At 63.5% G+C, this 11,406-nt stretch overlaps 1 protein-coding gene across 2 annotated transcripts; it reads right to left on the minus strand.

Annotated features, from left to right (window-relative positions):
- Nucleotides 1-1,947: 1,947 nt before the first annotated feature.
- LOC106038693 (uncharacterized) lies at nt 1,948-8,673 on the minus strand. Of its 2 annotated transcripts, none has more exons than XM_048062599.2 (20): nt 8,576-8,673; nt 7,121-7,267; nt 6,915-7,036; nt 6,699-6,807; nt 6,472-6,588; nt 6,223-6,290; nt 5,996-6,133; nt 5,661-5,846; nt 5,483-5,585; nt 5,261-5,402; nt 4,993-5,176; nt 4,797-4,896; nt 4,595-4,713; nt 4,431-4,468; nt 4,091-4,203; nt 3,853-4,001; nt 3,547-3,641; nt 3,181-3,259; nt 2,828-2,936; nt 1,948-2,557 (listed from the first exon to the last, which is right to left on the minus strand). In XM_048062599.2, the coding sequence occupies exons 1-20, from the start codon at nt 8,631-8,633 to the stop codon at nt 2,484-2,486; spliced, it is 2,250 nt and encodes a 749-aa protein (XP_047918556.2). In that variant the 5' UTR covers nt 8,634-8,673; the 3' UTR covers nt 1,948-2,483. The 2 variants fall into 2 exon arrangements, with proteins under 2 accessions (XP_047918556.2, XP_066852964.1); XM_066996863.1 differs by having other exon boundaries at nt 5,661-5,843; nt 8,576-8,651.
- Between the last annotated feature and the right edge of the window lie 2,733 nt (nt 8,674-11,406).

Here is an 11,406-nt window from a genome sequence, read left to right on the forward strand (position 1 = left end):
CTTCTCCAGCTCCCTCTTCTAGCCTGAGCTCGGGGGCTTTCAGCCCCCAGGACTGGATGCCTGCACTGAATCTTTGTCCTGTAGCCTGCAGGTGAGCTGGGGCTGAGTTACTGAACCAGCCTGATTACACAGCTCCTGGTTTTTCCCCTCCCTACCTTAAAGAAGGATTCCATCTTCACAAAGGGTTATTAAAATCCTCCCAGCCTGGCTCTCTGCTCAAGCTGACTCCTTAAAAGTGACTTAAGCTCAAGCTGGCTCCTTGTCCTCTGTGCTCCAGGGGGATCACAGACATGGGGCTGCGGGGAGCAGAACGCCACCGGTGCCTGCTGTGGCAGCACAGGGAATGTGTCCAGGATGTGTCCAGCCTCAGCCTAGCTCCAGCCTGACACCACTAACACCATCACATCATCTTTGCTCCAAATCAAGGGTGACGACAGGGGTGACTAACCAGGGTCCTGCCCAGCAGCTCACAGCACCATCCTTGATGTGCTCAGGGCTGGGCCATCCCCTCCAAGAGCTCCTGCTCCAGCCTCCAGCAGAGGCCACTGGGGCACCACAGGAGCTTCATGCAGAGGCTTCGTGCTGGGACAGGGCTTAAAAAGAGAAACGGCTCCAGGCTTTTTTCAACCCCCCCCCCCCCCTCCAGCTCCTGCTTTGGGTCCCTGCACCTTCAGCCCAGGCTGTGCCCAAATACACCCTGCTCCCTCTGAAGAGGGATTCCCTTCGCCCAACACCATACTTACAAGCAACAAGCAGAGCGATCCTGCCTCTGCCGGAGCAGGACCCGAGAGAGAAGGAAGGGATTCGGCTCCTCTGCTGGAACTGGTGGAAGAAGAGGAGGTGAGAGCACCCCTGAGGCTTCCCGGGATGGGGACAGGATGCACCTAGGGAAAAAGCCGTGTCAGAAGGGGGTTCACCAGCCAGCCCTGCTGCCGTCACCCCATGGCTTCCCTCTGCTGCCAGCAGCTGGCAGAGCAGCTCAGGGAGATGTGAGGTCTTTGGGGGCATCCCCACAGCACCCCACAGTCACTGCTCAGCCAGGGGCACGCATTCAGGTTGGTCTCAGATGAGACACAGGAGAATCTACCCGCTGCTGTCAGCTTCTGCCCTCCCATCCCACTTCTCCTTTTATGAAGTCCCATACCCTACCCCATGCTCGAGTCCATCTGCTGCCACCAGCCAACTCTATACTCAACAGGAGCCTTCCCAAACATCACATTAATATCTTTAAAGACAGCAGGATCGTCCACACTGATGCTATACCGGGAAAAGGAAGAGCTCAGAGCAGCATCTCCAACCACAAAGGAGCAGAGCAGAGGGACCCTGGGCTGCTGCCCGCCCCCCTTCAGGCTGTTTCTGGCCCCTTTTCTCCTTTTGCTGCAGGACCTTTGAGTCCTGCACGCGTTGCATGCAGCGAGCGCTGCTCCCCTCCCGCTTCTTGTGCGGGGTACGTACGTCCCTGGGGAGCTACAAGGGGACGAGAGGGAAGAAGGAGCATTTGGGCGGTGGGGTTTTCCCCCCCTTCCAAGCTCTGATTATCAACCTGCCCAAGTTACCTGCTTCGTACCTCTCACCTCAGCTGCTGGCGTTCCCCTTCAGAGGAAGGAGACCCCGTCACGGTGCCGCCGCCTCTCACCCCACGCGGCACCAAGGGGAAGCGGCTCAGAGCCTGGAGTGGCCCTGACCAGTTTTAAAGCCTCCGAGCAGGGACCCAGGGCGGTCACGCAGCCATCAGGAGGTCCTGGTGGCTCTTCACCCATCACACAGCGGGTGATCACCATGACGGGTGATGGATGAGCAGGATCTTGATGCCCCCCAACCCCGGGGGTCCTGGGGGCAGCCCCGGTGGGCACCAAGCTGCCATCACCCCAAGAGCACCACTAACCTCGCTGGTGGGCGCGGAGGGGTCCAGACAGGCGACCGACGGCTCATTAAGGAGCGGGGAGCTTGTTTCTGATTCGTACAAAACTGCTTTAATGACAAAACAGCTGCAAAAAACCGTTTGGTGTGTTTCTGGTACCATCAAGGAGCCCTGCGTGATCCCCCAGGCCACAGGGAAGCCGGGATCACCCCGGCCCGAAGGGCGAGAGGCTCTTCTCAGGCACCTTCTCCCAGTGCAACACGTCCCGGGGAGGGGTCCATCCTCGAGACCACCCAGAAATGTCCTTCCAGACCCTCCCCGAGGACGATTTCCCTCCCAGCCATGTAGACATCATCCAGGAATGCTTCTGTGAAGTGTTCGGGCCTTCAGGCTCCTCGGTTTGGGAGTTTCAGGAGCGATCCCGTTGCCACCACCTTCCCCATCACTGCAGCTCCATTTGTACCCCACAGGGGGGGAGAAAAAAAAAACAACCAGACAGCAGCAGGAGCTTCGGCTTCAAACAACGCCTCCAAAACCCCAAACCAGCCCGGCCAAGTCCCTGAGACGCCGGATAACGCCCCGGCGGGCGCCGGCCCAACGTGGAGGCAGCCATGTCCAGGCCTCAGCAGCCGCTGGGCGACGGGGCGAAGAAATACACGGCCAGGAGGATGAAGTAGACCATCACCAGCACCGTGCCTAGGGAGACGGAGCGGGATGGGGTCGTTACTGCCTGCAGCAGAGAGGGAGCTTGCTTTTAAGGCCTTCTGGGGTGGTTTAAGGCCTTCTGGCGCACGCTGTAAGGGATTTATGCGGCCTTTTGAAGTCCTGGTTAAGTCACCGCCACGCTGGGCTTGGAGCAGCGACAAGTGGTGACCCCCAGAGGTGGCTCCAGAAGCCCCCCACCCCGTTGTCACAGGGAAGGCGGGTGCACCAAGGCCCGCGGCAGCCCCGTGGGCCAGCGGTTACCTTGGAAGTAGTCGCATTTGCCATCCATGAAGATGTAGTTCATGAGCACCACGCTGAACATGCTGGCGTAGACGTGGAGGTCGCTGAAGACGAGCGTGAAGTTGGTCGGCTGCGAAGCAGAGGTTTTTTTTTTTTGGTGTTTGTGTTTATGGTCAACCAGCACGGCCCCACACCAGTTTGCGGGTCACCCTTTGCGTCCCCTCCACCACAAGTCCCCAGGGCTGGGGACAGCATCAGCCGAGGTAGGAGACATCTGAACCCACTTCCCCGTCACTGGAGGGATGGGGGGGGACAGCTGCCATGGGGTGCTGCGTCCCCAGCCCCACCAGGGGAGGACACCCGGGGCTACTCACGTAGAAGATGGTGAAGAGCACCAGGATGGGGATCTGGAGCATGCAGACCTGGACGGCGATGCAGTTCCCGATCTCGATGCTGGGAGGACAGAGGGGTTAGAGGGGTCGAGCACCAGGTCTCTGGCAGCCCCTGGGAGCTCAGCTTGGGGTGAGGACAGAGCCAACCTCAGGAAACCAAATTGTGGAGCAGAACCTGGTTCTGGCCCCATTCCTCGTGGTTTTAAACCCACTTTAGAGCCCATACCTGCAGGCATCCGCCCTGCTGGCACCATGGAGCAGGGCAGCCCATCGCTGGCAGCGCTACGGGGCTGGGACGGGGCACGGGGGCTGCACTGGAAGAGGACACCCCAAAATCCATGCGCTCACCTCAAGCTCAGGTTGTTCTGCAGGGCAAACTGGATGCCGTTGACTATCTCCGGCAGCTCAGGCACCATCGCCAGCACGGTGACACCGATGAAGTACTGCAGGAAAAAAAAAGAGGTGTCAGCGCATGGTCGGATCCTGACCATATCTGAGCCCTGGGCAGCCACATCTCCCCAACGCATGGAGCATCTCAGCATCTTCCCCCCCCCCCCCCAGATTTTGGGGCTCATAGCAGGTTCCTGGGCTGGAGGAACCATCTACAGTCCTCAGAGCCACCCAAAGGAGGCTCGTCACCTTCCCCACGCTCACCTGGGAGATGGTGGAGTTGGTGAGGATGGGGCTGATGTGCTCCGTGGCCAGGTCGGCGCAGGCCGACATGCAGAGGGTGGAGAGCAGGAGGATGACCAGGGCCCGCCAGCGGGACCAGTGGACCACGGCGCTGTGGTGGTGGCCGGGCACTGGGGGAAGAGAAGAGACTGGGTTGGACACCCTGGGGCGGTTGGACAGCCATCCGCGAGGCCGGGCATCGCGTGGTGGGGACACTCACTGTGACAGTCGCTGATGTGGATGTCGTAGATGTGCGAGTGAGTTTTCAGGGTGAAGAAGAGGCCGATGAGGTACGCGGCGGGGAGCAGGAGGGACACGGTGTACACCAGGGGCCTGTGGGATGGGGGTGCTCAGCACCGCCAGGGTCTGGCTCAGAGACCCTGGGGCATCCCTGCACCAGCTGGGGATGCAGGTGCAGGATCAGACCCTCCCTGGGGTGGCGCAGAGGGACACCAGCCCCAGGAGGGATGCGGGGCAGCTCCAGGAGAGGAGCCAAAGCCCAACCAGGAGGTGCCACCCCAGCGAGGACAGACCTGTCCCCCCCCCCCGGCCCTACTCACTGGACGTGGCTGTAGTAGAGGGTGCCGTTGTTCTCCATCTGCAGATGAAGAACATCGGTGAGGACACGGGGCTCGGGACAGCCCCGCTGCCACCGCCCGGCCCCAAAGCTGGAGCCGGGTGGGTTCAGAGCGTGTCCCCCCCCCACGCCGGTGGCCCTGCTCACCAGGTCAAAGTGACAGTTGTGGCAGAGGTAGTGGCCCAGCGGGTTCTGGGTGACGTTGTGGCACTCGCCGCACACCAGCTTCCCGTACACCTTGGAGAAGAGCGTCGGGGCAAAGACGCCTGCGGGGACAGAGGGACACGGGGTGGGCACCCACGCCGGTGGCACCCCACCGAGCCTGGGGACAGCCCTGTCCCCAACTCACCTCCGACGGAGAGGAAGAGCAAGGCCGAGCTGACGCCCGCCGAGCGGCTGTTGAAGCGCTGCTCCTGGTGCCGGATGCCTCCTATCACCATGCACAAACCCTTCGGGATGGAAGAAACACCCCCAAAAAAATCCATCAGCGCTCAGCCCACCCGGCTGCCAGGCACGGCAGGGACCGGGCGCTCGCGGGGCCTCACCGGGACGAAGAGGACGCAGCCCACCAGCGTCCCCGTCAGCGCCGACTTGACGATCTCGGCGTAGCAGCGGTTGCCCTCGCGCGAGCCCTTGATGAGGGCCGTGATGTAGAAGGTGAGCTCCGTGATGGAGCCGAACGTGGCGTTCACCACCGCGCCCACCGCAAAGTTGCTCTGGGCCGAGATGCTGGAGACGGGGGGGAGGAGGACGTCAGAGGGGCCGTGGGGTGTCCCCACCTTACGGGGGACGTCCCCGTGTCCCCCCGCTCACCTGGCGATGGCCATCCCGATGTAGTAGGAGAGGGGCATGATGGAGAGCAGCGCCAGCGTGAACTTGACGGGAGAGCTCGTCAGGAGGTTGTGGCTGTCCACGTAGCCCAGCACCAGCGTCACCAGCACCAGCGGCAGCAGGTCTGGGGTGCTCGGTCAAGGACACGGCCCAGCTGGGGTGGGATTTGGGGTCACCCCCCCCCCCCGGGACAGGAAAGGATACTGACAGCGAAGACGTTGATGCCGTCCACGGCGTATTTGTAATAGTAGGGGTTGACGGCGCGGTAGCAGCACAGGATCACCTCCGCGTCCAGCGGCACCTCCGTCTGCAGAGGGTCAGGTCGGTGACACCGCTCCGGGCAGCCCTCCCCACCCCAAAACCCGTCCCAAACGGCACCCACCATCCTCAGGCGCCGGACGTGCACCCGCTCCGGGGGCAGCAGCAGGACGCGGGCGGCCGTGCGGGCGCTCAGCTTGGCCACGGGGATGAGGAAGACGAGGAGCCAGGCGGCGACGCACACCAGCCCGTGGGCCAGCGCCAGCACGGGGTACCCCAAGCACAGCCACGCCACGGTGCCGGCACGCTGCTGGGACAGGCATTTAGGGTCTGCCACCAAAGCACCCACCCCAGGGCAGCGGAGGCCACCCGTGGGTGCCATCCCTGCCACAACGGGGACCCCCGCTGTCCCTGAGCCCAGGAGGGGGGGGTGTTATCGGGGCCAACACGGGGGCTCACCCAGTATCCTTCGTCAGCCCAGCAGCGTGGGCGCCAGCAGCGGGGCACGGGGCCACCGAGCAGGGCTGAGCTCTCCCCCGTGCCACTCGCCTCCGCGCCAGCCTCGCAGGCACCCAGCGCCCGGCGGGATTTGGGGGCCTGGGGGAGATGGGGAAGGGAAGTCAGGGTCCAGTTTGGGGGCGCCGTGGCCACCCCAATCAGGCCCCAAACGCGGGGCACGCCGTTACCTCTGCTTTCTGGATCACTTTGCCGAAGGGCCAGAGGAAATACCCGGCCAGGTCCCAGCAGAGCCGCCCTGCGGGGACACAAGCGTCAGCTCTGCTGGGGACACGTGTCCCCGTCCCCCCCCCCCAGCCACGGGGCCACCCCACGGCGTGGGACCCAGAGGTTCAGCCCGTTGGGGATTCCAGCCCCATCAGACCTCCGTGGCTCCCCAAATCCTTCCTGTGGGGGGGGTTCCCCGATTCGGGACTCACCATAGGGAGCCCCCACGACGGTGACAAACATCAGAGCGGCCACGAGGACGTAGAGCAGCGAGAGCCACCAGCCGAAGAGCAGCAGGTAGAGGACGTTCCCAAACGTCACCGTGGACCCTGCAGGAGGGGGCGGGGGGGGGACACAAGCCGGATGGGACCACCGTCACCTGCACCAGCTCCTCCATCCCAAACCCGTGCTGCCGAGGGGACGCCCCGAGGCCACCCACCTCCGGAGCCCCGGATGACGTTGAGGTCGGAGTAGAGCTCCTTGACGATCTCCGAGCGGTCCTCCCAGGGCCGCGCCGTCACGTGGCTCTTCCACTTCTTGAAGCCGAACTGCAGAGAGGGATTTTTGGGGAGGAGGGAAGGGTAAGGAAAGCCCCGCGCAGCCATACGGGGGCACCCAAGGGTGCCTCCCCCCCACCCCCGGGACGGGCGCCCACCTTGTAGTTGTTGGAGAGCTTGTTGGCCTCCACCACGTTCTCGGCCGTCAGGGTGGTTTTCACCACGCAGCTCTCGCAGACCTCCTCCGAGTGCTGCTGGCAGCAGGGCGGCGGGGACACGGCTGCGGGCGAGGCGGGGGCATCAGGGGGCGTGGGACCACCCCCCCAACCCCCCCCCAGCACCCCAAAACCCAGCACAGCCCTACCTGCGTGGCCGCGGGGCCGGTGCTGGTGGTAGCCCAGGTCGCCCAGGTCCCCCTGCACGTTGTTGATGGCAGCGCAGCGGTGGTCGCAGAGGGAGCCCCGGCGCAGGGCGTCACCGTCGGCACGGGGCTCGGGGGGCTTGGGGACGTCTTGGGGGAAGGGAACGGGGTCGGAGTCACGCCGGGGCTGCAGCCTGACGGGGGGCTGCAGCGTGGGAAGCCCGGGGGGCTGGGCTGGAGGTCCCCAAACCCCATGGGGGGGGGGGAAGCCACAGGGGAGCCCCCCCAGTGGGGGGATCCCAGAGTGGGGTGAGGATGGGACACCCACAAGGAGGGTGTAAGGGGGGGGATCCCGCAGTGGGGTGAGGATGGGACCCCAAAGGGGGACGTAAGGGGGGATTCCAGAGCACGGGGAGGATGGGACCCCCCACGGGAGGGGGTAAAGGGGAGTCCTGCAGTGGGACAAGGACCCCACAAGGGGGTAAGGGGAGACCCTGCAGTGGGAAGAGAACAGGAGCCCCACGAGGGGGTGTAAACGGGGATCCTGGAGAGGGGTAAGGACCCCACAGGAGGGGTAAGGGGGGATCCCGGAGCAGGGTGAGGATGGGACCCCCACAAGGGGAGTAAACGGGGATCCTGGAGAGGGGTAAGGACCCCAAAAGGGGGGGATCCCGGATAACAGGACCCCCACAAGGGAGTAAGGGGGGATCCTGCAGCGGGGTGAGACAAGGACCCCAAAAGAGGGGGTGTAAGGCGGGATCCCAGAGTGGGGTGAAGACCTCATAAGGGGGTAAGTGGGGACCCCCACAGAGGGGTAGGGGGAGATCCTGCAGTGGGGTGAGGACCCCACAAGGGGGTAAGGGGGGATCCCTGGAGAGGGGTGGAGACGGGATGCCCCCAGGGGAGCAATGGGGGGGGGGGGGGGATCCCTAAGTGGGGTGAAGACCCCACAAGGCGATAAGGGGGGGATCCTGCAGTGGGGGGAGGACCCCACAAGGGGGTAAGGGGGAATCCCAGAGTGGGGTGAGGATGGGACACCCACGGCAGGGCAAGGAGGGGGGGGGGGGATCCTGCAACGGGGTGAGGACCCCACAAGGGGGGGATCCCGGAGCAGGGTGAGGACAGGACCCCCCACAAGGGGTAAGGGGGGGGGGGATCCTGCAGTGGGGTGAGGACCCCACAAGGGGCTAAGGGGGGGGTTCCCGGAGTGGGGTGAGGATGGGACACCCACGAGGAGGGTGTAAGGGGGGGGGGGGGGGGGGATCCCGCAATGGGGTGAGGACCTGGTATGGGGGGACCCCACACCAGGGTGAGGACCCCCCAGGGGGGGTGAGGGGGGGACCCTACAGCAGGGTGAGGACCCCACAGGGGGTAAGGGGGGGACCCCACACCAGGGTGAGGACCCCCCAGGGGGGTTTTGGGGGGGTAAGGGGGGGGGGGACACCCAGCACCGCTCACCCAGCGCATCCTGCGTGCAGCAGCGGCGGCGCCGCCCGGGCTCGCTCTCGGTGGCCATGGGGGGGGAAGAGAGGGGGGGGGGGGGGCAGCGGTACCGGGGAGGGGGGGGGGCGGCAGTACCGGAGCCCCCCCGCCCGGCGGCATTTAACGGCCGGCGCCGGGCATGCGCCGGGCGCGCCCCCGGGAGCCGCCCCCGGGAGGGGCCGGGGCTGCAGCACCTGGGGGGGGGGGAGGAGGGGGGGGGGGCACGGGAATGGGGCGCGCAGGGGATGGGGGTGCACGGGGGCCACGATTATCGGGGCGTGCAGGGCACCAGGGTGCGTGGGGATGGGGTGCGAGGTTTATTGGGGGGCGCAGGGGATGGGGGGGCACGCAATGGGGTCCAGTGGGGTGCGAGGGTTTATTGGGGCGCACTTAGGGGATAGGGGATGCATGGGAATGGGGTCCATGATATATCACCTGGGGTGCACGGTTTATTGGGGTGCACAGGGAGGGGTGCATGGGAATGGGGTGCGTGGTTTATTGGGGGTGCACAGGGGATGGGGGTCACGGGATCCACGATTATCAGGGTGTGCAGGGCACCAGGGTGCATGGGAATGGGGTGCATGGTTTATTGGGGTGCACAGGGGTTGAGGGTGCATGGGAGTGGGGTCCATGATATATCAGGGTGCACAGGGCACTAGGGTGCATGGGTACGGGGTCCACGATGGGTAGAGCACAAGGGGGCTTTGTGGTTGAGGTTTATTGGGGTGCACAGGGGTTGGGAACGCATAGGAACGGGGTCCACAGATTATTAGGGTGTGCAGGGCACCAGGGTGCACAGGAATGGGGTACACGGTTTATTGGGGTGCACAGGGTTGAGGATGCATGGGAATGGGGTCCATGATTATCAGGGTGTGCAGGGCACAAGGGTGCATGGGAATGGGGTGAGAGGTTTACTCGGGGGGCACAGGGGATGGGGGTGCATGGGAGTGGGGTCCGTGATGTATCGGGGGTGCACAGGGCACAAGGGTGCTTGGGAATGGGGTGCGCAGCTTATCGGGGTGCACAGGGGATGAGGGTGCATGGGAATGGGGTCCATGATTATCAGGGTGTGCGGGGCACCTGGGGTGCACGGTTTATTGGGGTGCACAGGGGGGGTGCATGGGGGTGCACACAGGGGTCACACGATTATCAAGGTATGCAGGGCACCAGGGTGCATAGGAATGGGGTGCATGATTTATTGGGGTGCACAGGGGTTGAGGGCGCATAGGAATGGGGTCCACAGTGTATCGGGGTGCACAGGGCACAAGGGTGCTTGGGTACGGGGTCCACGATTATCAGGGTGTGCAGGGCACAAGGGGGCTTGGGAGTGGGGTGTGAGGTTTATTGGGGTGCACAGGGGTTGGGAACGCATGGGTACGGGGTCCACGATTATCAGGGTGTGCAGAGCACCAGGGTGCATAGGAATGGGGTACACGGTTTATTGGGGTGCACAGGGACTGAGGATGCATGGGAATGGGGTCCATGATTATCAGGGTGTGCAGGGCACCAAGGGTGCTTAGGAATGGGGTGCGAGGTTTATCGGGGTGCACAGGGGATGGGGGTGCATGGGAATGGGGTTCATGATGTATCAGGGTACACAGGGCACAAGGGTGCTTGGGAATGGGGTGCACAGCTTATTGGGGTGCACAGGGGATGGGGGTGCATGGGGTCCACAATTATCAAGGTATGCAGAGCACCAGGGTGCATAGGAATGGGGTGCATGGTTTATTGGGGTGCACAGGGAATAGGGGTGCATGGGAATGGGGTCCACAGTGAATCGGGGTGCACAGGGCACAAGGGTGCTTGGGAATGGGGTGTGTGGTTTACTGGGGTGCACGGTGTACTGGGATGGGGGTTGTATGGGGATGGGGGGCATGGCTTATCGGGGTGCGTGGCAGATGCGGGGTGCAGGGGGCTGCAGCGTATTGGGGTGCATAGGAAGCAGGGTGCATGGGGATGGGGTGTGCAGCGTATCGGGGTGTGTGATATATTGGGGTGCACAGGGGATGCAGGTACAGGGGGATCTGGGATGCATGGGAATGGGGTGCAAGAATTACTGGGGTGCACAGGGTGCTGTGTGGTGTCCTTGGGGTGCACAGGACATCAGGGCGCACAGGGACCGGAGCACACGGTGTATTGGGGTACCCAGGAATTGGGATCCACGGGTACCTACGATGCGCAGGGAATGGGGTGCACAATGCATCAGGAGCACGGGAACTGGGGTGCGCAGAGAGCAGGGTGCAGGGATTATCGGGGTGCACGCTGCATTGGGGCGCGGGGGGAGCGTGGCACACAGGAACCAGGGTGCAGTGGGGTTCACAGGGACCAGGGTGCTTGTTTTTTTGGGGTGCACAGGACCCCAAGAGCACGCAGGACCCAGGGGCAGCACGCGGGTTGTGAGGTTTCTTGGGGCCAGGCCCCTGGGGGTGTCCCTTGCTGAGCTGGGGACAGCCCCTGGCAGAGCAGAGAGCAGGCTTTTCTTGACAAACATCCATTTTTTGGTAAAAAAAAAAAAATAAATAAAATCTGCAGAGAAGGAGGCTTTAGCATGTGATAGTAACGGAGCGCTGAGAGCTTGACTGTTCCTCCTCGGTAGTGTTTGTGCAAATCCCAATTAATTAAATTAGTGATGCTGAAGCACAGGAAAAACCCAAAGAGCTGTTCGATAAGGTGAACCCAATTAATCCAGGAACCAAATGAGCCCTTTTGTTGTCAGTCACCGGGGAAAAATCTGCATCTCCCCGGGGGGCAGAGGCACGAGGAGCAGGCAGCTCTTGGGTTTGGCTCGTGCCAGAAATCCGGCGCCT

This window comes from Anser cygnoides, chromosome 1, assembly GCF_040182565.1.
Source record: "Anser cygnoides isolate HZ-2024a breed goose chromosome 1, Taihu_goose_T2T_genome, whole genome shotgun sequence".
Taxonomy (NCBI): Eukaryota; Metazoa; Chordata; class Aves; order Anseriformes; family Anatidae; genus Anser; species Anser cygnoides.

What these genes read in the sequence shown, in the direction of transcription:
- LOC106038693 (XM_048062599.2), bottom strand. Translation starts at nt 8,633, where the DNA reads ATGGCCACCGAGAGCGAGCCCGGGCGGCGCCGCCGCTGCTGCACGCAG. An exon ending in AGCTCTCCAACAACTACAAG is followed by an intron (nt 6,808 to 6,914) that starts GTGGGCGCCCGT and finishes CCCTCTCTGCAG; the next exon opens with TTCGGCTTCAAGAAGTGGAA. An exon ending in CATCAACGTCTTCGCTGTCA is followed by an intron (nt 5,403 to 5,482) that starts GTATCCTTTCCT and finishes CGAGCACCCCAG; the next exon opens with ACCTGCTGCCGCTGGTGCTG.